The sequence below is a fragment of the Aptenodytes patagonicus genome, chromosome 25 (assembly GCF_965638725.1).
Source record: "Aptenodytes patagonicus chromosome 25, bAptPat1.pri.cur, whole genome shotgun sequence".
Lineage (NCBI taxonomy): Eukaryota > Metazoa > Chordata > Aves > Sphenisciformes > Spheniscidae > Aptenodytes > Aptenodytes patagonicus.
This window is the reverse complement of record NC_134973.1, coordinates 5,837,587-5,863,434: the sequence shown is the minus strand read 5'-3', so window position 1 is coordinate 5,863,434 and position 25,848 is coordinate 5,837,587. Positions and strand designations below refer to the sequence as shown.

General features: G+C 60.4%; 2 protein-coding genes and 1 non-coding gene across 6 annotated transcripts; 1 reads left to right on the top strand and 2 right to left on the bottom strand.

Moving 5' to 3' along the window:
• Positions 1 to 1,684: 1,684 nt before the first annotated feature.
• Positions 1,685 to 12,481, bottom strand: MED16 (mediator complex subunit 16). 2 transcript variants are annotated; one of them, XM_076359289.1, is made up of 15 exons: positions 12,438 to 12,481; positions 11,783 to 11,992; positions 11,266 to 11,373; positions 10,878 to 11,047; positions 9,546 to 9,977; positions 8,533 to 8,638; positions 7,703 to 7,858; positions 7,133 to 7,344; positions 6,658 to 6,864; positions 6,056 to 6,266; positions 5,711 to 5,844; positions 5,116 to 5,308; positions 4,645 to 4,861; positions 4,150 to 4,233; positions 1,685 to 3,024 (listed from the first exon to the last, which is right to left on the bottom strand). In XM_076359289.1, the coding sequence occupies exons 2-15, from the start codon at positions 11,916 to 11,918 to the stop codon at positions 2,898 to 2,900; spliced, it is 2,493 nt and encodes an 830-aa protein (XP_076215404.1). In that variant the 5' UTR covers positions 11,919 to 11,992; positions 12,438 to 12,481; the 3' UTR covers positions 1,685 to 2,897. The 2 variants fall into 2 exon arrangements, with proteins under 2 accessions (XP_076215404.1, XP_076215403.1); XM_076359288.1 differs by lacking the exon at positions 12,438 to 12,481 and adding an exon at positions 12,092 to 12,297.
• Positions 12,482 to 12,844: 363 nt separating this feature from the next.
• Positions 12,845 to 12,951, top strand: LOC143170977 (U6 spliceosomal RNA). Its single transcript, XR_012997119.1, has one exon. It is a non-coding gene; the product is annotated as a U6 spliceosomal RNA (small nuclear RNA).
• A 629-nt stretch (positions 12,952 to 13,580) lies between these two features.
• R3HDM4 (R3H domain containing 4) lies at positions 13,581 to 23,092 on the bottom strand. 3 transcript variants are annotated; one of them, XM_076359518.1, is made up of 8 exons: positions 23,017 to 23,092; positions 19,327 to 19,481; positions 19,043 to 19,161; positions 17,814 to 17,937; positions 17,223 to 17,308; positions 15,824 to 15,909; positions 15,322 to 15,377; positions 14,362 to 14,553 (listed from the first exon to the last, which is right to left on the bottom strand). In XM_076359518.1, the coding sequence occupies exons 1-8, from the start codon at positions 23,058 to 23,060 to the stop codon at positions 14,450 to 14,452; spliced, it is 774 nt and encodes a 257-aa protein (XP_076215633.1). In that variant the 5' UTR covers positions 23,061 to 23,092; the 3' UTR covers positions 14,362 to 14,449. The 3 variants fall into 3 exon arrangements, with proteins under 3 accessions (XP_076215632.1, XP_076215634.1, XP_076215633.1); XM_076359517.1 differs by lacking the exon at positions 15,322 to 15,377 and having other exon boundaries at positions 13,581 to 14,553; XM_076359519.1 differs by lacking the exons at positions 15,322 to 15,377; positions 17,223 to 17,308; positions 17,814 to 17,937 and having other exon boundaries at positions 13,581 to 14,553.
• Between the last annotated feature and the right edge of the window lie 2,756 nt (positions 23,093 to 25,848).

Sequence of the window (25,848 nt, the reverse complement as noted above, 5' to 3'; positions counted from 1 at the left end):
GCACGGCCGCAGGGCGATAAGGTCTGAAGCTGGGACCTCCCGCAGGATCATCGTGTGACTATTTGTTAAAGCAGAATCTGCAAATTGCTGATAAGGCAGATGGTGGCACCAGCTCCCACAGGGGGGGCAAGGAGGCCGGGCAGGATCCATGCTGGGACCCTCAATCCCTGTCCCAGGGACTCGTGGAAAGGCAGACGGGGCTGGACCGGGAGACGCTCGTGCTCGGCTCTTGGCCTGCACTTGTTTTCAAGAGGGGCAGGGGTGAGGCAGAACCCGTCCTCCTGCTGCAGCCCGGCCTGCAAGAGACTCCTTCCAGCCCCAGGAGCAGCTGGCACCGCCGCTGCCCTGGCCAGGCCCTGGCAGGACCCTGGTCCTCGTCCTGCGTCCCCCATCGCGGCAGGGCCAGCGCGGGACCTTGGCGCAGAGGAGCCCCTTGCCCTCCCGCAGACGGGGCTCCCCCAGTCCTTAGAGGGAGCAGGGCCAGGGCGAAGGCACAAAGGATCAGGGCGGGGCAGCAGCATCGCAGCAGGGAATTGCAAAACCCTTCCAGCATCCCCAACCTGGGAGCAGGGCAGAGTCGGACAAGGAGCGATGGACAGACGGCGGGAGGGTGGGGTCCAGTGCAGGGTGAGGTACAGGCAGAAGGCCCTCGTATCGGGGATGAAGGAGGAGAAAGCGGTTCTGGACTTTAAAACCCACCTTCCGTCCCTTGCTGCGCACGCAGCCGCGCCGGAGCTCATCCACCGGCGGAGCTCAGCCAGTGCCTCGGGGAGCTGCTCCCAGCTGCAGGGCTCCATCTCGGGCGGGAGGCAAAGCAGGGAAGCGAGCATCCGTCCTCCCGCAGAGCGGCCGCTCGGTCCCACCTCCGTGCAAACAGCAAGCAGCAGCAATCAAACATTGAATAACCCCAAACCTGTTCTCTGAGAAAAAGGAGATTAACGAGGGCCCAGGTTGATTACAGTTTTACTTACAGGGGAAAAGAGCCTTAACAAGAAGTTGTAGTTTCCTAATTAGCCATTTGATTTTCCTTAATTACCAGCAGAATAGTGAGGCAGAGACCAGCTCCATACAGCAAAACATTAAGCAGAGCTGAGAGACAAGCTCTTTGCCATCAGCTCAATTCTTCACTAATAAATGAAAATGCAGTTCCAGAGGGAAAGGAATATATAAAAATTGCCTTTTTCTCTCCCTTAAATGGTCTCTGGGGACACCCAGAAGTTGTCTGGCTGGGCAGGAATTTGGCCAAGCCACAGATCAGCTCCAAGCACCTCCACCGCGCTTTGTCAAAGCACACAGATGTTTAGGTCCGATTCTCTAAAGGTGCTGAGCACCCTCAGCCTGGTTTGATCTCCGCAGAAGCACGGGGCAGGTCTTCCTCGGCAGCTCCCTCACGAGCAGGCAGCTGCCTGCTCCAGCCCAGTTCCGAGTGGCCACACGCCACCGAGCACCCAGGCTCCTGCGGGCAGGTCCCTCCCCACCGGGGCTGCCGACAGCCGCGCACCCGGGCAAACCCGGAGCAACAGCTCCGAGGAGCTTCCGCCGTCTGGAAGTCCCGAAGCCGTGCTGCGCAGTAAGCCAGCTACACCCCGACTCGCTGGGAGGGCGGGAGGCTTGAGGGCTTTCCTCATGCAATTAAAAGCCCACCCTAAGAACCGAAGGACCTTAGAGAGCAGAGCAAGCACACACCAATAGCCCGGGTCATCCATCTAAAGATGCATCAGCCAGGGCTACTACATTCAGCAGATGCAACGTTAGCACCGTTAGTTTGCAATTTCTAGCAAGTAAGAGTGCCCAGTGAAGCGGTAGCTGAGCACCGTCAAATGAGGGCAAAAGGCCGATGCGATTTACGTCTGACCTTGGGAGCGGTAGAGCTGAACACCAGGAACGCTCTTCCTCAAACACGCTGAAGTGTCCGGCTTTGTCTGAAGCTGGAGACTTGCAAGAATCCTAATGACTCAATGTTTTCTCCTCTTGTGTCCATAATAACCACACAGAAGCTTGAAAACATTCATTTCCCTTTCCAATTTTGCAAGTGATGGCAGCTCCTTTCCTAGTAGACATGCAATTAACAGGGCTTTCCTGCTTCTGTTCGTGCATCAACTGTCCTGGCCCTGCGCTGTACAACCAGAGTCACACAAAAGACCGCTGAAGTTTTGAAAACAAACCAAACGTTCTGTACAAAATTAAGGGAACTTTTATTTACAAAAGAGCTGCTGGTTCGGTGAGAGCCAGAGGGGTTTGCTCCAGGCAGCAACACTCTCGTGTTCCTGCTCCTCCGGAGGGGGCAGAAATTGCTCCGTTAAAACACAGATAGGTACGACGGTGAAGTCTCCCATCAGAGGGGCAAGTTTACTCAAAGGGTGGAGAAGTGCAGGGAAACAGGGAGTAACCAGCCCACGCTGCACTTCCCAGGCAGCCTGTAGCAAAGGATGAACATAAGGTACCAGGTATTTGCTCCCCTTTCACTGGGGACTGTGTCTGTTCACCCCCAGCCACCACCCACCGCCACTCTCTGCCCAGGCAAGGGCTTACGCCAGGGCCCAGCCACTCTGCCTGCTCAGCCCAGAGACACAGCCGCGGCAGGGCTCTCTCCTCCCAGGCACTTGGCCTCAGCTGACATTGACAGGGAAACCTCTGGCGTTCCCTTCTAGCTCTTCCCTGTAGAAGAGGAAGAGCTCGCTCCCCTCTTTTTTACGGCAGAAAGATCAATGCAAGAAAAGCAGCAGCGCTGCTGGTCAGCCGCGTGGCACCGTCTCACGGGCAGCATCAGGACGATGCTTCTGGAGAGCTCAGAAGAGCTGCCGTTCCTTTGTCCCAAACACCTCCAAGGAAGGAAGCTCCGAGCGGCTCTTCTGCTTGGCGCCCGCTGTTCCCTCTGTGCCCCGCCGAAGGCGCGCTCAGGAATAGCTGAGGGGCATCCTCCTCCACAGCCCCCCACACAAGCAGTTTTTGATCCAGCGCTGCTCCCACTGTTTCACCGCAGTGACTTTGTTTGGCGATTTCAGCATCGTAACACAGCCACACCTGGAAAGAAACAAGAGAGGTGCAGCCAGGCCCGGGAGACACAGAAGCCCAGGAAAAAAGCCAGCACTGCCGGGGCGTTTGTTCGGATCGCGCAGGGAGCAAGGAATCAGAGGAGGAAACCCGCTTTTGTCATTTGCAGGTGATGTTTGTGAGCACCAAAAACCAGCTGAAACCATGCGAGCAATTATCTTAAATGAAGAGAGGTTATCTTGGAACAGAAGGCTGTCTTCAAGACAACAGCCCCCAGCTGCTATTTATACATAAAACAGCAGTCATCTTGTAAAAATGATCTGCTATAGAGACTTTCTATTAAAACCAATAATTAAAGCTAATTCAATCGCATGATTAGAGGGATGTTTGCTCCCTGCACCATTATTTTGAAATCCAGGCTCTTTTGTGAGGGTGGATGAAGAGGACAGCACAAAAGGACTTAAAATGCAAGCCTAGTTTGAAAGATGACCCAAAAATGGCACCGTGGATACTGTGATTATTTCCTCTCACCAGCTCCTCTCCAAGAACACAGGTAGTTTTATTTAAAGACCAGACGTGCAAGGCAAACTGGGGATCTCTCATCTCTAATAAGACTCCTACAGGCCAAATTCTGGTCTCCGTTTACCTGTGCGGCCTGACTGCTCTCAGATTTTTCTGTTAAAGCAGTATCATATTTATTCCATGACGCACAATTCAGCCCTTAGATGAAATCTCGTTCAGTCACTGGCAATGACGCATGTAGTTAATTCTCACAGAGCTGGGGTTACTTTGCACTGGGCAAACTACTAAGATTTTTAATCTAACGGCCACGCTGCAACGATACGGCAGCAGCTATCTCGAGTCAGGGACGCTGCTCCTCAACAAGCATTTTAAGGACCTCGGTCTTCCAGGTTAGGGATGCCTTAAGCACAACCACAGCTGCTTTCTTCCAGTGGAAGGGGTAGTGCCATACACCAAAAGCCCTACTATAGAAGCAGCATTTCCTCCTGCAGACACAATTAACATAAAGTGTTACTGGGATACCAGCTAGGATGGTAAACAGAGACTAAAAGAGCTTTCGAATGACAAAAAGAACAGTTCAAGTTTCTGCCAAGGCCTCCTCTGCACTGAAGGGATTACGCTTGCATCGCTTACCTGGTACACGACTTGCATTCCTCTGTTGGGTACGCTCCTAAATGAAGCCGCCTCAGGTGATCAATTTTGGGCTGTCCAGGCGCCCTGGGTAGGAAGAAGAATGGGAACTTTTCTAGAATATCACTTTCTAAAAGCCGTTTCCAGGACAGCGAGCTGCATTTCAGTGGCCAACATGACACAGGCTTTGACTACCTAGTCCACCGAGTACCATGGGATTCAAGGCCATGCTGACATGATAATGACATAATCACAAACCAGCGTTTTTTCCCCCTCCATTTGCCATCTCTTTTCAATACTTTAAATTCCCAGCCCACTGCAAGTTAAGACACGAATTCAAGCAGAGAGGATAAACTGCTCTTGGGTCACACCAGCAAGTGGACGAGCCAAAAAACACAGGCGGCCCAAACCCACTGACCTCTCAGAGCTGCAAAGAGATCCCAGGCCCCCCGACACCCTCTTCTCACCACACCACCTATTCGTTTCAGGTCTCTGTACCTGACAAAGGCATCAAACTGGGAAGAGACAGTGTGACCAACGAGCCCAGGAGCTTTCCCAAACTGCAGCCGGACAAGCTGTTTGTTCTGCAGCTTGCTGATAATGCCATCGTTGATGGGCAACCAATCGATATTGGGAATGAGCAACTGGCTGGGCAGGAGGCAGCATTCGTCTATCAGGGTATCATCTGGCTCCGTTATGTGATTTTCCTCACGACCTGCGTGGAAAATGAAGCAGAGAGAGAGAACCAGCGTGATCTTTAAAATTTCTCATTTAGAGATCGAGAGAACTGCGTGCAGTTTCCTCCTCCATCCGCCAACACAGCAGAGAAAACAATAAACTTGGCAGCTGTACTTGCCCTTTCTAAACACTGCAGACCCACTCAGAAACTACTTCCCGCAATTATTCCCTTCACGCACAATCCGCATTAAGGAAGGATTCTTTTGTTCAGGGAAACTGGCAAACACTTACAGCACAGCCAGAGTTTAGTTAGGAGCCTGAAGAGGAGGGACATGCTGTCCTGGGTGTCGGAGGTTGCTGTGTAGACGGGGAGGCAGCTTGGCTTCAACAGTCCCCAAATACGGATCACCACCATCAGCTCCCTGAACATGCCCAAGGACGCTCCGTCTCGCAGAAAGCTGTGTCCCGGCCGCACAGGGGAGCCCTGCAGAGGGGAAAAACAGCTGAGATCGGGACTTACATGCAGCCTGCCGGAACCACTGCTCCGTTTTCAGACAAATCCAGTTTCAAGCAGTACACAGTCTGCGGAACTCGCTGCCAGAGGATGCCGTGGAGGTCAGAGGCATACAGAGGTTCACCAAAAGTTTAAACAAGGCATGCAGCTGAGCCCGCTTCTCTGAATGCAGCTGGCAGTTGCTACACCACCCATGCCCAGATGGGCACAGAAAGGACCATTTTGTATTTCTGCTGTTTCTTACGCTCTTCTCCCAAGTGCCTGTTTTGACAGAACACTGGGGTTGTGTGTGACTTGGCTAAAGCTACCCAAACACTGCTCACAGGTTTTTTTTGCTCCTCTCGATCTGTTCTCAGGACCCCAAGCTCTCACCTGGTTAGGAAGGCTGGCCAGCAGATAGAGCACAAAATCTCCCACCCACTGGATGAGCTGCTGCAGGGACTGCAACGTGGTCATCTCCAGGACAAATTCTTCCGTCTTCAAGTTAATCATCACCTTGTCAATGTCTGAAACAGAAGCAAGACATCTCTGGGCTCAGGAAGAAGACAGATCCAAACTTCACCGCCTGTCCCTGCGGTGCCAAGAGAGGTCACCCTCCTCTTCCTCAAACCCAGGGAGTTACTATGAGACCGTGACACTTTATATCGAACCTAAAAGGGGAACGATCTGATACAAAACAGTCAGAACGCAGCGCCTGATGTCACGAGCAATCACTACCTATATCTGTGATCTTGGAGCAGATCTCGGTGAGTCTGTCCCCGGGACTCTTGTCCGGGGTGTTCAGGAAGTGCGGGCGTAGCAGTGATTTCAAGGTGCAGCTAATGGCGATCAGGAAGAGCTTCGCATGGTAGTCACACACACGGGCTATCGTGCTGGAGGAGAGCTTGCAGAGAGATGCCTTCATGGCAACAATGCGCGTGGAGAGGACCTGATTGACAGAGACACCAGGAACAATACAGAAGTAAAGGCAGAATTAGAATAAACTCATTAAAGCAAGCTGCTTTATTCTCTACTCTCCGTTTCTGCTACAAGAATGACATGAATAGTGAATACTGTTCTGTGCATGTACAAACAGTGCTACTGTTCCCAGAATCTCTGCCAAAAATAGACTTTACCATCTCACCAGAAGTTTCCAACAGGTAGAGACCCATTAAAGTTAGTGAAAATGAACGCTGCTTAAATGGAGGTTCTCCACACCTCGAATACTGCTCGAATAGAGTATTCAGAGACAGCACAGCCAAGTAGTTAGAGCCATCTGTCCTCTGAGCACTGGCAATTACCGCTCCCTCCTCCCAGTCACTGAGACCCCTCCCGCTGACCTGCTGCAAGGCCGCGTTCTGGCGCATATACTCTTCATGCAGCTTCTCCACCAGGTTCTGGACCATGTTGGGCTGGACGTGGAGCAGGATGTCCCACCAGTCGTAGCCAGTCACCATGCAATACTCCAACAGGAACAGCAAGTGACGGAGGGACATGTTCATGTCCAGCACATGGCCCATGGAGGGGGAGATGCGGAGCATGCTCAGCTGAAGGGAAGAGGCAAAGGAAAATCCCTATCAAGAACTGGACTGAAAACACTCCACAAAGCTACCACATGGACGACTGCAGCTCATCCCTGACCCAAAGATACAATTCCTGCAGTAACGGGATACATCCCTTCTTGTTTAACATGGAACATACAGCTGGAAGTAACATTCCCAGAACTTTTCTGAATGATCCATCGCCACTTAGAGAGATGAAGAGAGAGCCTGGATGAGAAGAACTAACACACCCACCCATAGCAGAGCACAATACCTTCCCATGACTATCAATGCCAGCCAAGGCCAGAGATGTCCAGGAGAGCTGCATGGCTTTGAAGTGAACCAGGGGACCAGCAGTTCGCTGCCTTTTGATAGTCTGCTCGTCCACCGGGCGCTGGGAGGAAGAGCCATAGAAGACAGCCATCATTTGCAAGGACAGGCGATGAACAATGTGGACGCTGCCATCGTGAAAAGCCAAAGCCAGACCTGGGGAGAGAAGACAACCGAGCCTGAGCAAGCAATTCCTCTGGGTATAACCCAGACCTTGCCCAGAGAAGCAGCCGCCAGCGAAAGCCCATGTGGCAACAAGACAGCACCCAAAAGGCTGTGGGCTCACAGGCACATTCGTATCTTGAGGCCACGTCAGCATTTCAGAGATATACGCCTCTTCCCGTGGAAATAAAATGGGACGGCTAGGAAGATACCATGTCTTTGAAAGTTTTCCTATCAGCATTTCATATGGTTTGTTCCACATTCCCACTTCAGCTACAGTTCAGAAGGTGAAGAAGGTAAAGTTTCAGGCAGAAGCTACGTACTTAGGAGAAAGACAATAGAAACTCCTTACCCAATCCAGGGAAGAATTTGGTGTCGTTCGCCACCTTCAGATCAGTATTGGTCAGGGAGATTGGCAACTTCGGCAGAGCCACAGCTGAAACCCGATCCAAGTCATTGGTGGCAGAAAGAATCCGCCATTTCAGTATCATGGGTTGCTTGTCTCCAACTTTGAAAAGTAAGTGAATAAGTGAGATATCTCTCCCCAAAGAGATCAGAAAACGCCGCCCCCGCCCCCCCACTCCCCAACTACACGGGATTACAGATCAAGCACTGACTATTTGTTCATTCTACCAGACCAGTATAGTTCCCTCATGTTTCCCTATTTTTTTTTCTGATCTCAGTAATTGTACAAACAGTAACTTGTTTTGCTAAATCTCTTTTGATGGAAGGCTCTGCTGGTAGTGATTAAAAAAATCCTTATGTACAATAATCCTTTATATTTTACTGGAACAAACTGCATAGATTTGATTTTGTTATATCTGAAATCAGGTGGAAAAAACACGCAGACTGGATAGCTTGATTAAACTAGCTTTGCTGCACAATTTTTTTCCTTTAGAAGGCTCAGCTCACTCAGATCTCAGCAGGAAGAGTGGTTGCACAGCATAACACAGAAAATGTCTTTTATTGAGTGAAAGTAACAATTAAACCACTTCCTGGAAACCAGCAATTTGTTGCCTAAGATGCAAACAGATGGAATAGAGCATGTGACTGAGAACGCCTGAAAAATAAATACAGGATTCTGGATAATCCCATATATGCGATAATGGATTTGAGAACCTGTCCTGCATTTTCACTGAGACCATGCTCCTATTTTTAAGAGTATCCGGTGCAGAAACTCACCTACAGGGGAGATTTGCTGAAAGATATTATTGACTGGCAAGCCCTCTTTCCGCAGAGACCAGCACTCCACGATGCTGCTGTTTTGGTTGGAAGCACAAAGCAACACCTGCAAAACAGAACCCCCTACTGCAACCACACGCACAAACTTTACAACAGGGAAAGACACTATCCCGTCGCGTTTTCCGCCCCTCCCTCTCCCCTCTATTTTGAGGCTCCTTCTCCCAATTAGTTTATACTCCACCAGCGAACAGCAGAGGATTGTATCAGCAACACGCAACAGTGAAGTCCCTAGTTCCAGATAGAAGGAAAAAGAGGCAGAACTCTGCCATGTGTTATCACAGCCTGTGCTTCTCCACATCACAAACGATCTCATTTCTCGCAAGCCTGTGACCTGCTGATGTCACTCGCATGCACTGTAAATTACATGTAAAGGAAAGGGCAGGAACCGAACTGACTTTGCAGCCAGAGCAGACACTGTGTTCTCCAACAAGGCACTCCGTCCTAAGCAGAGCAGAGAGGTTAGGCTTCATTGAATCACTTAGCTTTCCAGAATCGTATTATCAATGCCCTGGCAAATAGAGTTAAGCTACTAAATTAAGTCACGCAGATCAAGAGCTCTAAGTGTTCTGGAGAGAGGCTGAGACCTAGAGATGAAAGACTTCACATCCCAGAACCTCCCGGACAGCCCGGCAGAGCTCCCCTAACAACCAGTGCCAGATCCGGAAAATAAACAAAGCAAAGCATAATCAGGGTAACGAAGGACGGGGCTTTCCAGGCTGCTTTTCCATGAACTGGAGGGCTCAGCCATCACACCCCCAGACCTTTTAAGTGCAGCCTGCTTGACAGCGAAGCTGAACTAGCAGCACTTCCAGAAACAGCAACTAGAAACGCAAAGAGCATTGCAGGACACGATCGTTCACCTCCAGAGCCACGTGGGGAAGCCAAAGGTGGAGCAAACAGCTATTTCCTTGCCATTCATTTAACTCCTACTTGCTTTAAAGGCAGATGCTCACCTGCTCTGACATGTCCCGAGCAAGGAATTTCAGGTGAGTGATTGCTGGGTATTTGTCTTTGCGGGCAGGGTCCGTGGTGCAGCGCATGAAGAGGGAAGGCAGGATTTCGGTGTCTATTTTGCATTTCTCGTTCACCACGCTGACGCAGACTTTGTAGAACTGGACCGGGGAGGTGCTGCTGCCATCCGACGTGGCCACCACGATGTTCCCCCCACCAGTGAAGGCAACATCTGCCAAGGCAACGCGACAGCGGAGGCGGCACAGGCTCTCTGTGGACGTCAGCACCTGCCCGTTGGGCTTGAGGAGAGAGACCGTCACCAGCCCACTGATGGTCACAGCAATCCAGCCCTCCATGGGCTTCCCGCCAAACAGCGTCAGCGACGGAGAGAACTTGACCCTGGAAAACTTCTCACCAAAGTTCGATGCTCCAGACTGCGAACAAAGGTCCACAACACAAAGGCATTTGCACCCGATACCCGCAGCGCGCTGACGACTGCGGAGCTCTCCTCATTAAGTCACTGCAGCGCGGTCTGCAGAGCTGAACAGAGTCAGATGAGGGCACCGAGCTCACACACCCAATTCTGCTACATGACCCTGGAGAGGCCCCTTTGCCCCCATGCCAGAGCAGTTCCAGCTGTGCAGGCGGCAGCAGGAACGCACCAGCCCATCAGCAAAGCTCTCGGAGCGCCCCAGACACAGAGCTCCGACCCCACTTACGTAGACCGAACCTGGAAGACTGACACCCCCCTCTCCCTTTCTGTGGCCAAATCCAGCTCCGACACCAACCCACCGCACAACCCTTTACGTCCCTGTGCCTCGGGTTCTCCAGTACTAAAGAGAGGGAAAGGCTTCTCTCTGTGGGACACCCTGAGTTAATGTTTAAGAAAATGTAAGTAGGTAACTTCTACTTGGCAGACTTGCTCTTTTTGAGTCTGACAGAATTAGACACGTTTCTAAACAAGCAGCTTATCTCCGTGCACATATGGCTCCCATTCCCGAATCCCTGGATCAAACCTCAGGACCTCAAACGCATTTCTTCTGAATTACTACTGGTAGGCAAAGAAATGCTTTTATCTCCATTTTACAGCCAAGGAAATTGAAGCACCAGACTAAGGAAGACATGTTTAAAGCGCCAAGAGAAACGAGGCATCCAATCCCCGTTGAAATTCAGCAGGAACTAGGGATCTGACTTTTCTTTTTGACTGGAAAAATTCCCCTATTCGACTTGCCCAAGGCCACAGAGGAAGCCCAGAGCAGAGAGAAACACAGACAGGGGTTTCCACGACCCGAGCCAGCCTTCCTGACCGGATCCCCTGCAGAGCTGGGACAAACCTTTTCCACGTGCAGAGCCAGCTTCACGCCATTGTGCAGCCAGGACAGGGCCACAACCGGGTCCCCTTCCACCATACTGCCCACGGTGTTCTCCCAGCTGTTGGCCAAGTGATCGGTCATGCTCCAGCACTTGATGTGGCCGTCCGCGTCTGCCGAGAGCAGCCTGGAGCCTACCACAATGGCGCCTTGTAAGAACCAGGGGGTACAGCCAAAAAAATCAACCGAGAAATCAAACCACCCCAGTGCAGTTCGAATGGAGACAGCCAATTCATGGCTGCGAAGCGACGGACACGCTCCCCCTCCACGACAAATCTTATACCATCGTTTTAGGAAATGCACGCACGTCAATGGCGGGACGCAGGGATAACGAGAAGGGGTCCAAGCTCACCTGACTGGTCCCACTCCAAACAAGTGATGACTTCAGCATGGCCAGAGTTAACGGAATAGACGTCCCACGGATGCTCAGTGTCGATGATATGGACCATATGGGTGAGATCTACACGAAGAGAGAAGTGAACCACTGTCCCTCGCTACCAGCTACCCAGCTGGCGTTTCTAAACCCACAGAGCCTCAGCTGATGCAGGGGAAGACGTAATTTTTTTTTCCATCGAGCAATTTTGGGAAGGATAACAACCGCGCTTGGCAACTCAGGTGAGGTACCAGATACCAACGTAGAGCTTGCCCTGGTTTAGCAGAGTGAGAACTATCCCCAGCGAACAAAACACCCATTAAATCTAAGGAATGGAAAGAAAAGAAAGAGCGTGAGTTTCTTGCGTTGATTAGCGCAGGTGACAGATTTTAGGGTCAAAGCAGAGCAGAGGCCACCCGGCCCAGTGCTTCCTGATGGCAGGACTTGCCTAAACGCGCCGTGAGATGTTACCCATCCTTCCACAAGCACGCCGTACCTTTTTCCTCCTCATTTTTGAGGTCTGTGGTGAAAGCGATGAGGTTCCGGCAGGACCACGCGCACACTAAGGGGATGGAAGGACAGTGGTTGCTTTTCGGCTTTTTCTCCCACTCGCAGACATACGCCAAGTCCATCGTGCCGCTGGCAGAGCCCCGGGGCTCCACCGGCCCTGGGACCCCGCAGAGAGGGGAGAGGCGCTCACTCCTCCCTGGAAGCAAGAAACAGCCAATTCCACAAGGCACCGGCCGCAGGCAGAGGCCCGGTTACACCGGCTCCCCCAGCGAGATCCACCCAGGCCCCGCCGCACCTCATCCCCCGGCACCCGGGCGGGGAAAGGGCATCAGCCCCCAGCTCCCGAGGGGCAAGCGGGGACCCCAGCCCCAGGGGTGCGGGGGGGGCGCAGCCCCCCAGAACACAGGTGGGGACAAGCCCCGGCGCCCCCGGCGGCGGGGGCGGGAGCGCGGCCTGCCCCTCACGGCGGGGAGAAGCGGGGAAGCCGGGCCTGCCGCAGGGGTGAGGCGAGGGAAGCCGCCGGGGAGGCCCCGCCGGCCTGCGGGGGGAGCGGAGGGGGGGGGGGGGACGGACACGGACACGACGCCCGGCCCCTCGCGGGCGCGTGCGCGGTACGCCGGGGCGGGAGCGGCCCCACTCACCGGCCCGCGCCGCCTCCCGCCGCGCACGAGGACCCCGCCCCGCTCCCGCGGGCTGCCCGCCGTGCGCCTGCGCTGCGCTGCGCCCCGCCCCGCGCGCTCAGGCACCGCTGCGGACACCCCGGGCCGGAGGCCCTCAGCGCTGGGGGGGGGAGCCAGCCAGCGGCTCTAATTTGCATGGACGCCTACCCAGAACCCACCGGGGCAGACGGCAGGAAATATAACCTGCGGGTTTGGGAGATTTCGGCGAAGCCGAAGCAGCGAGGTGTTCGAGGGTTGGGGGGGGTCTTCGGGCTGATGGTGGGGGAAGTCACAACGGATTGACCACGGGCGAGAGAGCGCAGTCGCCCTGCCCAGACGATGCCTGCGTTCTGGAACGTTAAATACCGCCGCGGGCGCTAGGGGGTTTCGTGCTCGCTTCGGCAGCACATATACTAAAATTGGAACGATACAGAGAAGATTAGCATGGCCCCTGCGCAAGGATGACACGCAAATTCGTGAAGCGTTCCATATTTTTTGGGACCGGCCCGCACACGCCCTTGTGCTTCCCCCCGCGACCGCCCCCCCCCCCCACGCAGAGACACAGCCAGGGCGCGGCGACACCGTGAAGTTTATTGTTCCCGGACGCCGCCCGCACCCGAGTCACACAAGCAAACGAGGCGCAGGGGTGTGCTGGGGGCTCCCCCCTGCCCCGCGGGGACAGCCCTGGGGGCCCCCCCTGCCCCCCAGGGACAGCCCTGGCCCCCCCCCCCCGGTTAACGGCTGTCGGTGTCTTCACGGCCGGCAGGGAGCCCAGAGCAACCAGCAAAGACCCCCGGCAGGCGGGCAGGGGGTGCTGCCGCAACAGGCAGAGACACAGTCTCAGACGGGGGGGGTCCAACACCTCCGGCGGTCCCCGGTACAGCGCTGGGGACATCAGCATCAGGGGCCAGGCCAGAGCAGGGCCACCCCCCCCCCCCCCCCCGCAGGGCTCCTCAGCTGCGACGAACCCCTGCAAGCAGCCCTTGACACAGGCCAGACGTGTGGGGGACACGGGGAGACCCACAAACTGCCCCACCTGCCCCCACGGCAGCCGTGGGCAAGCAGCAAGAGCACAGGGGCCGGGTCAGCCAGGCTGTGCTCCTCCAGCACACACACACATACATATTAAAAAACACAGGTTATATTACATTTAAAAACAGCCCGTGCCCCCGTGGCGCAGGCAGGTCTGCGTGCCACAGGACGGTGCGCGAGGTAGGAACAGGGCACTGCCAAAACACCAGCGGGGCGAGAGCGCCCGGGAGCTCGGAGCTCCCCACGCCGCACGCTGCCCGAGGGGGCTGGCAGGGGTTGAGCCCCCCCCCAAAAAAAAACACCCCACGGCGGGCACAGAGCTGGGGGTGCTGGACAAAACCCAGGAACGTGACGGCCCCGAGGCTCTTCCGCTCGCTCAGCATTCGCTCAGCAGCTGCGAGGAGCTGTTTCACCACAGAAAAATCTGGACCGAAATCACCCCACGAGCGTCAGTGCCAGAGGTGGGTTTGGCCCAGCCCGATTACTTTTAAAAGCACCTGGGCTATAAATAGACACGCAAACAGTTCCAGGGAGAGCAGCTCCGGCCGGGAAGCAGCGCTGCAACCCGGGGAACAGGGCAAGCACGACAGATAGGCACCTGCTTTGCCCACGCCTCACGCCCGGAGCGTGGCGATATCTGGCAGGGCCACGCCGCCTGCCGCCCCGCAGGCGTGAGTCCCGGCGCCCCGAGGGAAGCACAGCACTGCTCCACGAGCCGGCTGGGCGCAGCCGTGAGCCCCCGGCTCTGCACCATCAAGCATCTGCTCTTGGAGGAGGGGAAGGGACGAGCCCCTCAAGGAGGGTGCGAGGAGGGGGCTGGTCCGCACTGCACCCCGCTCGGGCAAGGGGGGGAGGGCGGGCAGCGGGCCAGACCTGAGGGGACAGCGGGGCTGGGAGAGGCCAGGAGCAGATGAAGGAAGCCTTCGGCGCACCAAGCGAGGGGCAGGGCGACCCTCGGGGTATCAGCTCATCTGCCCCAGGTAGTCTGAGAGCAGGAGCTCGGGGGGCAGGAAGACACGGTGTTTGTTGCTCACTTTCATTTGACGTTTCCCTTCGATGTCCGAACCTGGGGGCAAGAGGGAGCAGTTAGCACGCCACCGTCCCCGCCGTGGGTCCCAAACACGGTCTTCCCAGCCCAGCTACCTCCCCCCTCCTCCCTGCGGCTCGTAGCGGGCACAGGTTCCCCCGTGCTCTGCAAAGAAGGCAACTGTCTCCCCCGTCCCCAGCCCCCTCCACATGTCCCTGCCGGCACCACGGGGCTCCACTTCACATCGTTAGCGCTCTCATGCTGTTTTCCACAAGCAGCTGTTAATGAAACGCTCGGCAGCGAAGACTCCTCCGCGGGGACAGAGCCCGGTGCCTCTCCTCCTCTGCCTTGGCAACAAGCCCTTCCAGGGAAACCCACGGGCAGGGTGCGGGCATGGCCGCTCTCCGCGGGAGGAGGCAGCGGCCGCAGGAGAGGGAGCCCCACAAGCAGCCTCTTGCTTTGGGCCATCCAAACCCAGACGCAAGAGAAGAAATGGGAGCACTGCTGTCAACGAGACACCCCCAGGCAGAGCTGGGCCTGGCCATCACCCTGGCTGCTGGGCTTCAGCCCCCGGCAGCGGCCGATGTTGCACACCCCGCCACTAGTGCTGGCGAAGCGGCGTGACCACAGCCGAGGCTCCCGAGGGAGCTTCGGGGAGCGGAGGCAGGAGAGCAGGGTTATCTGCGAGCCACAGCGCAAGGTGGGGCCGGGAGGAGGAAGGGAGGAAGAGGCTGAGCTGGAGAGGAGAGATAGCGATGAAAAGAAGGGAAAAACAAAACCAAAACCAAACAAACATGAGGCTCTTACTGGCAGAGACAAGGTCCATGTACTGGCAGAGTGCATGGAGCAGGAGTCGCTCGAAGCTGGGGGAGATGGGGGACAGGGTTAGAGCCGACACCTCAGACCAGCATCTCCCGAGCGTTGCCCTGCCCTGGTTCCTCCCACGGATCGGAGACAGGGAGCACAGAGTGCCACAAGCCCCTGTGCAGGCATCCCCCAGCGCATCCCTCCCTTGGGGGCTCCTCAGGGGCCGGGCCAGGCCAGGCGAGTGTCCCCAGCCGGAGACCCGAGCTTGGCCAAGGGGGTCTCCTTCGCTCCCAGAGCCCCTCTGCAGCCCGGGGCAGCTCTGGGGCACCGGGAACCCAGGCGGAGCAGCCTGAGTGCATGGCAGCTGGCTCAGGCCGTGGTGAGCTGGGAACCCCTGCACGCGGGGTGGGTGCGCGTGGCTCAGGACCCCGGCCCCTGCTCCGTGGGGAGCGGTAACACCTGCAGAGCCCGACAAGGGGTGGGGGTGGTGGGGGGGAAATACCTGTTGTCCATCAGCGCTGTGTAGACGGAGTGAGGGGTGACGGAGAAGAAGGCCAGCAGCTCCTCCTCCAGACCCTCCAGCGTCCCCTGCAAGGAAAAGCAGGGGCTGTCAGCGAGGAGAGGGCAGCAGTGGCCGGACCCCGCTCAGACCCTGCGGCGACAGCCAAGAGCAAGGAGCTGGGCGAGGGGAGCCGGCACTCGCTGGGTGTACCCCAAGGTGGGCAAAGCCACCTGCCCCCGTACAGCTCTGCGCCCCTCGCAGCGCCCGCGTATTGCCTGTGAGGAGCTGCTGCCCCAGCCAGGGCCACGGGCACTTTGTGACCACAGCTGCCTTCCCCTGCCACGTCCGCACAGCCCCAGCACGACGGGGCCTCCGACTCCCGAGGAGTTACCGCCAGCAGCTCCCGGGCAAGTCATCTGGATGCGAGATGGCAGGAAGGCACAAGGAAAGGAGACAACTCCCCTCTCCAGCCCCTGCGGCGGGGAAGAATCCGTCCCCTGCCAACTCCATACTTTGTGTGCCAAGGGCTGGCATCGTCCCTCATGTTCAGAGCAGCGGCAGCCAGGAAAGCCTCGTGCCTCGCGCCTCCTTTTCTCCCAACAGGCAAAGATCAGCTCGATGCAGCTCTCCGGAGCACCGTGACCCCAGAGACAAGCAGCAGAAGCGAGTCTCATTTGAGAACAAATTGAGCAGAAGCCAGCAGGCAGGAGGAGCCGAGGCTGCTTTTAGAGACTCTAATTAGAGCAAGGAAAACAAACAGAGCAGGAAAACAGCACCATTGAGAAGAGGGAGCAGGGAGCCAGGCACCCCCGGGGCCCAGGAGAGCAAGTGTCTGGGCAGGCAGCACGGCGCAGGGGCTGCGCGTGGCAGCTCGGCTCCCTGAGCCAGGCGGCACGAGGCCACACTTGCCTCTCCGTTCAAGGCTTAATTGTCTGCTCAGCGGTTTATGCAGTTTGACCCCTTTCAAAAGGCATTTGAGTTTTTCCAAATAGCCTTGTGTGGACCGTTCCGAAGACCGCAAAGGCTCCACTGCTGCCCCTGTAGGCAAACACGCTGGATTTCCCCTGTCACCTGCTGCTCGTCGAGCAGAGACTGGGAAACAACCACGTAAAAGTGTCCTGTAACTACCAGAAAAATCTGAACTGAGCCAGGAAAACCCATCTGCGCAGGGAGCTGAATGTCTGTTTGCAATCAGCCACGACTGCAGAGGTCATACGAGAATTGGAGCACATTCCCCAGGAGCTCATCTGAAATTCAGCACTTGTCTGGCTCAGCGACCGTGCGCGAGGTCAGGGGACAGCCCTCGGGACACCGCTCCGGGCGAAGTTGCACGTGGGGCGCTGGCAGCCGGAGCCCTGCCTGCCCCAGCCCCGCCACCCCCCAATAGCCCCCGGCTCACCATGGGGATCCGGCCCCGCTTCAGGGTGGAGCGCAGGCGGCGGCTGATGCGCTGGAAGCACTCCTTGGGCGTGTAGGCAGGGTGCTCTGGAGCCGGCGGAGAGAAGACAGAAGGGACTCGGACATGGCTCACATCCCCAGCGCCCGCGGGACGGCTCCGGCCGCAGCCGCCACAGCATCACCTCTCAGAAGGAGCCCAACATCCCCCTAACTGCCCCAGAGGACCCCAGCTGCCCACCGCCTTCGTTCGTGGATCTGCACAAAGTCACCCCCAGACCAGCAACACCCTCCCCAGCAAAGGAGCGTTGGGAGGGTGCTGAGATTTGGGGGCTTGCAATCGGGGGACGGCTGCTGTGCCTGTCGCCCCAGCCATTCCCGACTCCCACGAACCCTCCTGGGTCCACGGGGGGTCTGCTGGGCATAACCCGCCCCCGCTGCAGCACCCGAGGGGTCGTCTCAGCATCCCCTGGCCCCATTATGAGCAGATGGCGCAGGGAGCAGGATGCAGCCCTCAGGGAAAAGCGCCCTTCCCAAAATGCATGCAAGGGAGGAAAGGGAGAGGCTCTCCCCACCCAGCGTCCCCTCCCACCACCTTTCCACTTGTCTTCGTTCTTGACGGGCAGCTTCCTCTTGTGCTTCTTCCTGGCCTCCTCCTCCAGGTAGAGCAGGACTCGCTCTTGCTCTTCTCCTGACCGGTTCATGAAGTCGTTCCAGATCTGACAACACAAGCCGCCGGGCCCCACTGCAGAGGTCGTCAGGGAGCACCCGGCGGTGCACGGCCACCCTCAGAGCCCCACCTGGCACCCTGTGAGCCTCCTCCTCACCCACCGTCCCCAAGGACGGCCCAGGCAGAGAAGGAACAGCAGCTCGGAGAGAGGAACAAATGGGGCTGGGCAGAGCTCCGCAGCTGTGATGCTGCCCCAGCCAGCACAGAGGCAGACCGCGGCGGACACGAGCCGCAGCAATGGCGATCTTTCTCCCTGTCTCTCCAGCTCCTGATCATCCATTAGAGCTTGTAACCACTGCTTTGGGAGGAGATGCAGATTTAACACTTGGAGCTAACATACAAAGGTGTGTTTTTAACAGTTACTGGGAGTCCAAGTGCTGACACAACAGCCCATCTGTGCAATCCAGCCTCAAACCCAGGTCTACATCACGCTTCCTAAAGCCTGGCTTGAATGAGCGAGAGAAGAGCTCTGCGGAGCCAAGAGCGCACACACAGACCGTGCAGGTTGCTCTGCAGCCAAAGCCCTGAGCATCAAACAGGAGAGGAGCCAAGTTTCAAAACGCCCAGTTACAGAGCCGGTATCGCAACACCGGCTGGGCAGCGTGAAGCAACAGAGGGGTTTGGCAAGGGGCCTGTTTCGGAGGAAGTGCTGCAGCTCACCCAGTGTTAGTCGCTCCACAGGTACAACGCTGTACATTGGGACACTCGGCAGTGCTCCGGGCATTGCCGGGGGCAGCAGCAGCCTCCACTAAGCCAGCCTGGCCAGGCTCTGAGCGCGACCCAGCCCTTGCACCGCGCATTTGTGCGGATCCTCCACAAGAGGATCTGCCCAGAGATCCCCCACCCCACGGGCTGCAGGACCAGAGGCACCAGGACCTGATCTCCCCCCAACACACGCGGCGGCAGGCGGGCACGCAGATGCCAGACCCGAGTCTGACACCAGGCAGGAGTTAGGGCACAGCAGCTCAGGCCGGGGAGGCAGAGGGCTCCTCGGGTCAGAGGAACGAGGTACAGACACCACGTACTGCCAAAACTGCACGTGCCATGCCAGGGCCTCCCCAGTGAGCCCCGAGCAGGCGGCTGGTTGCGCCTACCTCCACGTAGGTCTCGTTGTTACAGGCCTCGGTGAAGATGCTCGGGGTGGCGGAGTGGGCGAGCTCTCCCTCGTCACTCCCACATTCATCTCGCTCCAGAAGTGTCATCAGGTAGCGAGCTAGAAGGAAAGAGCAAAGCCCCCGAGAGGGGAGGCAGCGCCCTCAGAGAGGCCCTGCGCCCCCAGCACCCCCCCACTTGCCACGCAGCAGAGGGTTTAGGGGCAGCGGCCACCCACCCTGGGGAAGAGACCCAGCCCGGGAAGAGTCAGCACTCAGATCCTTACTGTTCTCCAGCCTCTGCAGGCTCTTGCGCCCCTTGGCCCTGGGGATGAGGTCCGAGTTGCGGATGGCCTTGTTGATGTAATACTGCTTTCGCTTGGAGGGGGAGAACCTCTTGGACGGGGAATCCTCCAGCGGGGGCAGGCAGTCCTCGATCCTCCTGCAGGGACACACGGCAGAAGGGACTGAGCCCACTCGAGACCCCCAGGGCCTGGGGCGGCTACAGCAGCGCGAGGACAGGGAGCTGCACGGGGAGAGCCCACGACGGGGACAACGGGGGAGGCAGCACATCAGCCATCAGTGTTAGTGCAATAGGCACTGCATCCTCCTCCACGGGGCCCTGTACCCCTCCGGGTCACAGCTAACAGCCTCACGGCACGCTACGCTGCTGAACCACAGCTTGCTCCAAGGATTTGGTCTGTTTAAAGCAGCTGCACGTTAGTAGTTAGACATTCTGGGTAATTAACTCCGCCAGCACACAAGGCGAGATGAAGGGATTCATTCCCGTGGAGGCAGAGGCACGTCTCAGCCGGCCCCCGCGGGCAGCCGGGGCTGGGGAGGGACCCCAGCGTGCCCCTGCAGCCAGACACCCACGGCACCTCGTGTTTGCCATCACCCAGCCAGAGCATGCCACTAGAGCCGCCGGCGCCGTCCTGCCACGCAGCCTCCGCAGCGATCGGCAACGGGCCCTATCATCCGATTATCGAAGGCAGCGGCAACACCCGCCCTGGCCATATAATTACTGGCTGGGCTGGCTCTTCCCTCCAGACCGTTACGCTGCTGCGGCTGCTCCCCCCCCGCCCCCAGAGCCGGGCGCTCCCCTGCCCCAGCAAGGGCTGGTTTCGCTGGTTCTCCTTCCTCCGGGGATGCAGCCGACACGCAGCACCACCAGCTGCCGCGCGGCACGAGCCGGCAGGGCCCGGAGCAGACACCGGCTGCCCCAGCACCACCCAGAGCGGGCAAGAGGCAGCGAGCCTGCCGGCCCCAGCAGCAGCAGCCACCTTCACTGCCATAAAGCTACAGCCTCTGGGAGAAAGACCGCACCGCCCCCGGGTACGCCCAAAGGTGTTTGGCTTCTGTTAGTAACAATTCTACAGTCAGCGTTACTTAGACACATGCACAATTTAGGAATGGCCGTAACTTAGATGATTTTGTGTGAAAATTAGACGTAGCGATGAGCGAGAAGCTCACTGGGCATTTAACACAACCGCTTTGGTTTCAAAGTTCACTGAAACTCTGCCAAAGACAGGAAGTTTCACTATCTTTTCACTTGTTCTTTGCCCACTTGCTAAGGTCTCTGCATCGCAGCTTCCCCTCCGGTTTGTGTGGGTTTCCTTTAGCGCAGCAGAAGGTGGGCGAGAAAACCAACACCACCAAAACAAAACCCCCCCCCCCATGACCGTACGGGCAGGGCTGGAAGGGGAGCTGCACCACTGCAGCGAGGAGCAGCAAGGCTGACCGCTGTCCTCCCCCGCCACGGCAGCACCACGGTCTCGCCCCTTCCGTGGGGCCGTGGCCCCACCAGGCACGGCTGTCCCCACTGCGTCCCCTCCTTTCCAGCGTCCTGGGGCTTGGGGGAGACGTGGCACAGCAATCAGGCGCTGGCACAGCCATCCTCAGCAGCCGGGGCAGAGCGGGCTGTGCCGCCCGATTACAGCCTGCCAGCCCGGGAAGGCAGCCAGCTGCTTACCCATGCCAAAGCCTTGATTTTCTCCCCCCCCCCCTTCCCCCAGTCAGGGGCAGTGATGGGGCCTCTGCTGCTTTGCGTGGGGGGTGGGGGGGAAACCACCTCTACCCCTTCCAGCTGGAGAGAAAACAGCAGCAGGGGTGGCCTCGGAAGAAATAAAAGCCATGCATGCATCCCCAGCGATGACTAACAGACAGGCGGGGAGCTGTAACCCAAGCTGCAAAGAGAGAGCGACCAGCACTCACAGATCAAGTTTTGATACAAAGGTGGTTAGGGGAGAAAAAAAAAAAAAAAAAAAATAGAGGGAGTCACCTTACCGCCGGCCCCAGTTCAGAGGTTTGAGTACACAGAGCTCGGCAGCTGTGAGCCTGGCACTACCAGGAGCCGTCACGGCTCACCGGCGCGGCCCCGGAATGGCTGCGCCACAGAAAAAGCCTTTCAAAGCGAAGGAGTCCAAGGCAACGTGCAGTAAATATTTACCCTGTTTTCATAGACAGGGGAGCCCTAACTCAGGGCAGCGGGACAACGGAGAGGGCTCATCCCCCAGCCGCTGCTGAAGGGGGGAAAGAAGATGTTCAAAACAGCTGTGCAAGCGTCACCAGGGTGGGACCCCCCGGCCCAGCTCTCCCCTGCCCCACACTGAGGCTTGGGCCTCGGGACAGGCGCAGCCCCAGCTCCTCGGCAGCAGAACGGGTTGCTGAGCCACACGCGCCTCTTGCTCCCCAAAGCCTCCAGGGCCCTTTGCGGCGGCGCCGAGGCTGCCCAGCGCGCGCTCGCAGGCCTGGCACCCCACCTCAGCACCCTGCGCTGCCACGTCCGCCGTTCGGCGCTGCTGCCTCCGCCCTCCAGCGCTCGGCAGAGCTGCGGGATTCATTTCCAACCCGGGAGACTCACAGGTGACAGTGACCTTAGGCCCGCGCCAGCAGAGCCGGGCTTTACAGCGTCGGGCGCCCAGCCAGGAGCGAGCAGCCGGTCTCGGATGAGCTCCGCTTTCAGTCCCTTATCGGTAACTTCAGCGTCGGGATCCCTTCCCGTGCAAGCCACAGCCAGGCTGCCAGGGCCGCTGCCACCCCGAGGGAGCAGGGTCCCAGCAGAGCTCGTTCCCCGGGGATCGGAGCAAACACCGGCCCCACGGAGGCGAGCTCCACAGCTCTAGGGCCACCGCACATAAAGTTCAGCGGCTTCTCCTCCGCTTCTCATTTCCAGGCAAGAAACAAGAAGCCCCTTGTTCCCTGCCGGGGGATTTTTAACCGGTTCCTGTTATTTATCGTTTAGCAAGCGGGACACGGCGCCGACGCTCAAAGCAAAGCCACCGCTGCCAGACGGCACCTCGCCTCGGTGAAGAGAAAGCCCAGCCGGGCAGAGCCGCCCCGCAGGCTCCCCGGCTCCCGTGGCAGGGCGCTCGGCAGCCCAGTCCCGGGCCCTCCGCTACCCCAGGCAGGGCCAGCGGCCCCCAGCCCAGCCGGGGCTCCCTCGCGGTGGGAGCAGCCCCGGCCCGCAGGCTGAGGGGGACGCCCACCGGGACCGGGTCTCCCGAGGGACCGAGGCCCGGCTCCCCCGCGGCACATCGCCTCTCCGCTGCCGGCGTCCCCAGGGAGCACCCGTGACCTTCGCGGGGTAAACGCTAATTAGCCCATTATCCTAATCACGGTCTCCTGCCGCTGACGCGGCCGCCGCCGGGTCCGGGCGCTTTCCTGCTCCAGGTCGATGGGGCACAAGCTCTCCCGGGGCAGCGCAGCCGCCCCCTCCCGCCGCTCCCCCCGGCCCCGCTGCGGCGCCTTCAGGGGTCCCCTCCGGAGAAGCGGAGCCTCCCCCCCCCCCAGGCGAGAAGCCCGCCGACAAGCGCTGCCCGGAGGCCGCGGGGGGAACCGGCGGGCGCCGGGGGCGGGAGGGGAGGCAGGGACGGAGCCGAGGCCGCAGCCGGGCCCACGGGCAGCCCCCCGCGGCGGGGCCTGACGGGCCCACGGCCGCCCCACCGGCCCGCCCGGCCCCGGGGCCCCGCACTCACGGGTAGGGCTCCTCAGGGCCCGCGCCGCCCCGCAGCACCACCATGGCCCGCTCGGCCCGGCCCGGCCCGGCACTGGCGGCGGCACCGGGGGCCTCCGCCTCCCCGCAGGAAGTGGCGTCAGGGGGGCGGGGCCGCAGGGAGCACCGCCCCGGGGCGCCGCGGTGGGCGGGGGGTGTGTGTGCAGTGGGTGCGGGGATGAGGGGGGCGGGGGGGGCGAAGCCCTAGAACCGGGGCTCCGCGGCTGCCGGGGCCGTGGCCCCTTTAAATCCCCCCGCGCCGCCTCCGCCGCCGCCGGGCTCTTAAAGGGGCCGCGCCCTGCGCGGCGGCGCTCCCCCGCCCGGCCGCGGGGCGGCGCTGCGGCTGCGCTCCCGGCCGGGACCGCGGCCCCGCCGCGCGCGACATTTGCATGCGGCGGCGGCGACGGGCCAATGGGGAAGCGGGGCGGGGCGCGGCCGGCGCGGCGGGCCAATGGCGGCGCGGGGCGGGGCGGAGCGGGGCGGGGCGGGCGCGGCGAGCCAATGGGGAGAAGGGGCGGGGCGGGGCCGGGCCCTGCCGCCCGCCCGCGGGGAGAGCAGCCGCCGTGCGGGCACCGAGCGCGCCCCGGCCCCGCCGCAGCCCGAGCCCCGGGCGGCCGCGGCTGCTATGTGGCTTCGCGGCGCACGGCCTCCACCGGGTAAGCGGGGACGCGCCGCCACACCGGTCTCGCGGCCGGGACCGGGACCGGGACCTCCCCCCCTCCCCTCCCCCCCCCGCCCCCGGTACCGGGGGTCTCGGTCTCCACTCGCGCTCGGGGGCTGGGCGGGACCGGAACCGGGGCCGGGGCCGGGTGTCGGCCGCGTCCCGTGGGCGGGCTGGGACCCCCGCGACCGGTTGCTGGGCGGGACCGGGGCGCCCCCTCCCCCCGCGGCTCGTTACCGGCCGCTTCCCCCGCGCGGGGCCGGGGCTCCCCCCCCTCCCGCGGCCGCTCCCGGCCCGGCCGGCACGCCCCCGCGCCCGCCCGGGCCCTCCGTCCCCTGCGGGCGTTACTGGCCCCGCCGGTTAGAGCCCCCCGCGCCCCGCCCCGCCCGGCGGCCCCCAGCGGGGAGACGGGACGGTGCCGCCGCCGCCCTGTGCCCCCGGCCGGGGCTGCTCCGGGCCCGCGGCCTCCCGGGGCTCCGGCCGGAGGAGGGGGCCGGGGCCGGGCTCCGCGCTGGGCTGGGTGGGAGCTGCTGGCCCAGCCCGGCCTCGTCCCTCCGTGCTAGGGGCGGCCGTTCCCCCCCGGTTCGCGGGGCCGGCCCCCCCCCCCCCCCCCGGGACCCCTGCCTCCGTCCCCGGGTTCAGCCCGGGGGCTGCCGGCGAGGTGCAGCCGGTGCCACGTGCCGCCGGCAGTGGGGACCGGGGCCGGGCTCTGCCCCGGGGACGAGCCCCCCCCTGCCCGCCCCGGGGGTCCCTCCCGTGGCCCCCCCAGCCCTGTCCGTCCCCGGGAACGGGCACCAGCCGGGCCCGGGCTCCCCGTCCTCCTCTTCCTCCTCACTTCCATCTCCGTGCTGCCCTCGGAGCCCCCTCCCAGGCGGTGGTGTGAGCCCAGCCGGGGGTCTGGGGGCAGCGGGCGGGGGCATCCAGCCGCGGCCGGGCCCGGCGTTGGCGGCACAAAGGCCCCGTCCGTCACACCCCCGCCCGCTGCTGCGTATTTTTAGCCCGGCGTAGCCGCTGTCGCTCTCGAGCACCTGCCCCGCAGGACGCGGGTGCCGCCACAACCGCCCGAAATCCCCCGCGCGCCGCACGGCGGGGAGGCACCGAGCCCCCGCGGCCCCGCGCAGCCGGGAGGGACAAAGGGGCACGGCTCAAGGTCACCGTGGCCGCCGGGCCGGGGCCCCTCTGCGAAGGGACAGTCCCCTGGCTCTGGCTTCGCTGCGCTGGCAGGCTCCGGCTGAGCTTGGGCTTTGCTTTCCCGCAGGGACAGGGCAGCGTGGCCCCGGCACGGCCACGGCCCAAGGTGCTTGAGGAGGCAGCTCCGCTCCCAGCTCTCGGCAGCACTGGTGCTGGCACTGAGTAATTCGGTGACTCGTGGCAAGACGGAGCCACAGCGGAGCAGGGCCGGAGGAGCACGTGCCTGGGACGAGTCTCGCTCCGGTTTTGCTCGTGGCTCTTGCAGTCGCAGGGCATGGAGTTCAGACGTGGCGCAGGACGGCTGCGCAGCGAGGAGCGTGGCCGCAGCCGGCAAGCGGCCGCTGCTCCGGGGCAGCCCCGTGCGGGCAGCCCTGCCTGTGCAGAGAGGGGAGGGTCCCTGCCCTAATGCCTCCCCTCCACGCAGGCAAGATGGAGATGGCTGGGGTAGATGAGGGGAAACTGAGGCACGGGCAGAGGCTGGGCAGTGCCTGAGCGACCGACCAGCTCCTGCTGCCCTGGTGCTGGCTCCCCTTGGAGGCGGCAGCGGCGGCTGAGGCGCAGCCGGCAGCCCCAGGCCAGCCGCGGCAGCAGCGCGTTCGCTAGCGAGAGCCGAGCCGAGCGCAGCAGGGCTGTGAGCGGATGCGGCCGCCACCGCAGCGAGGCGCGGGGGAAGCGGCTCCGACCCGGCCACCCAATCGGCAGCGGCACCGGCCCGCGCTGGAAATGGGTTCCCCTTTCCAGAATTTGCGGGATCACACCGTAGCTGCGGGCTCCCACGTGCCGCCAACTGTCCTGCCCCCACGGCGGGGGGCTGCCCACGTCCCCAGCGGGCCTTGGACCCGGCCCCGAGTCGGTCCCTCCGAGGGTCCCGGGGTGCGTGTGCTCCACCGGCCCCCGGGACAGCAGAAACGGTGTGATTGCCTGGCTGAGTGGCCTGTATGTGGCACTACCGCGGCGGCAGCG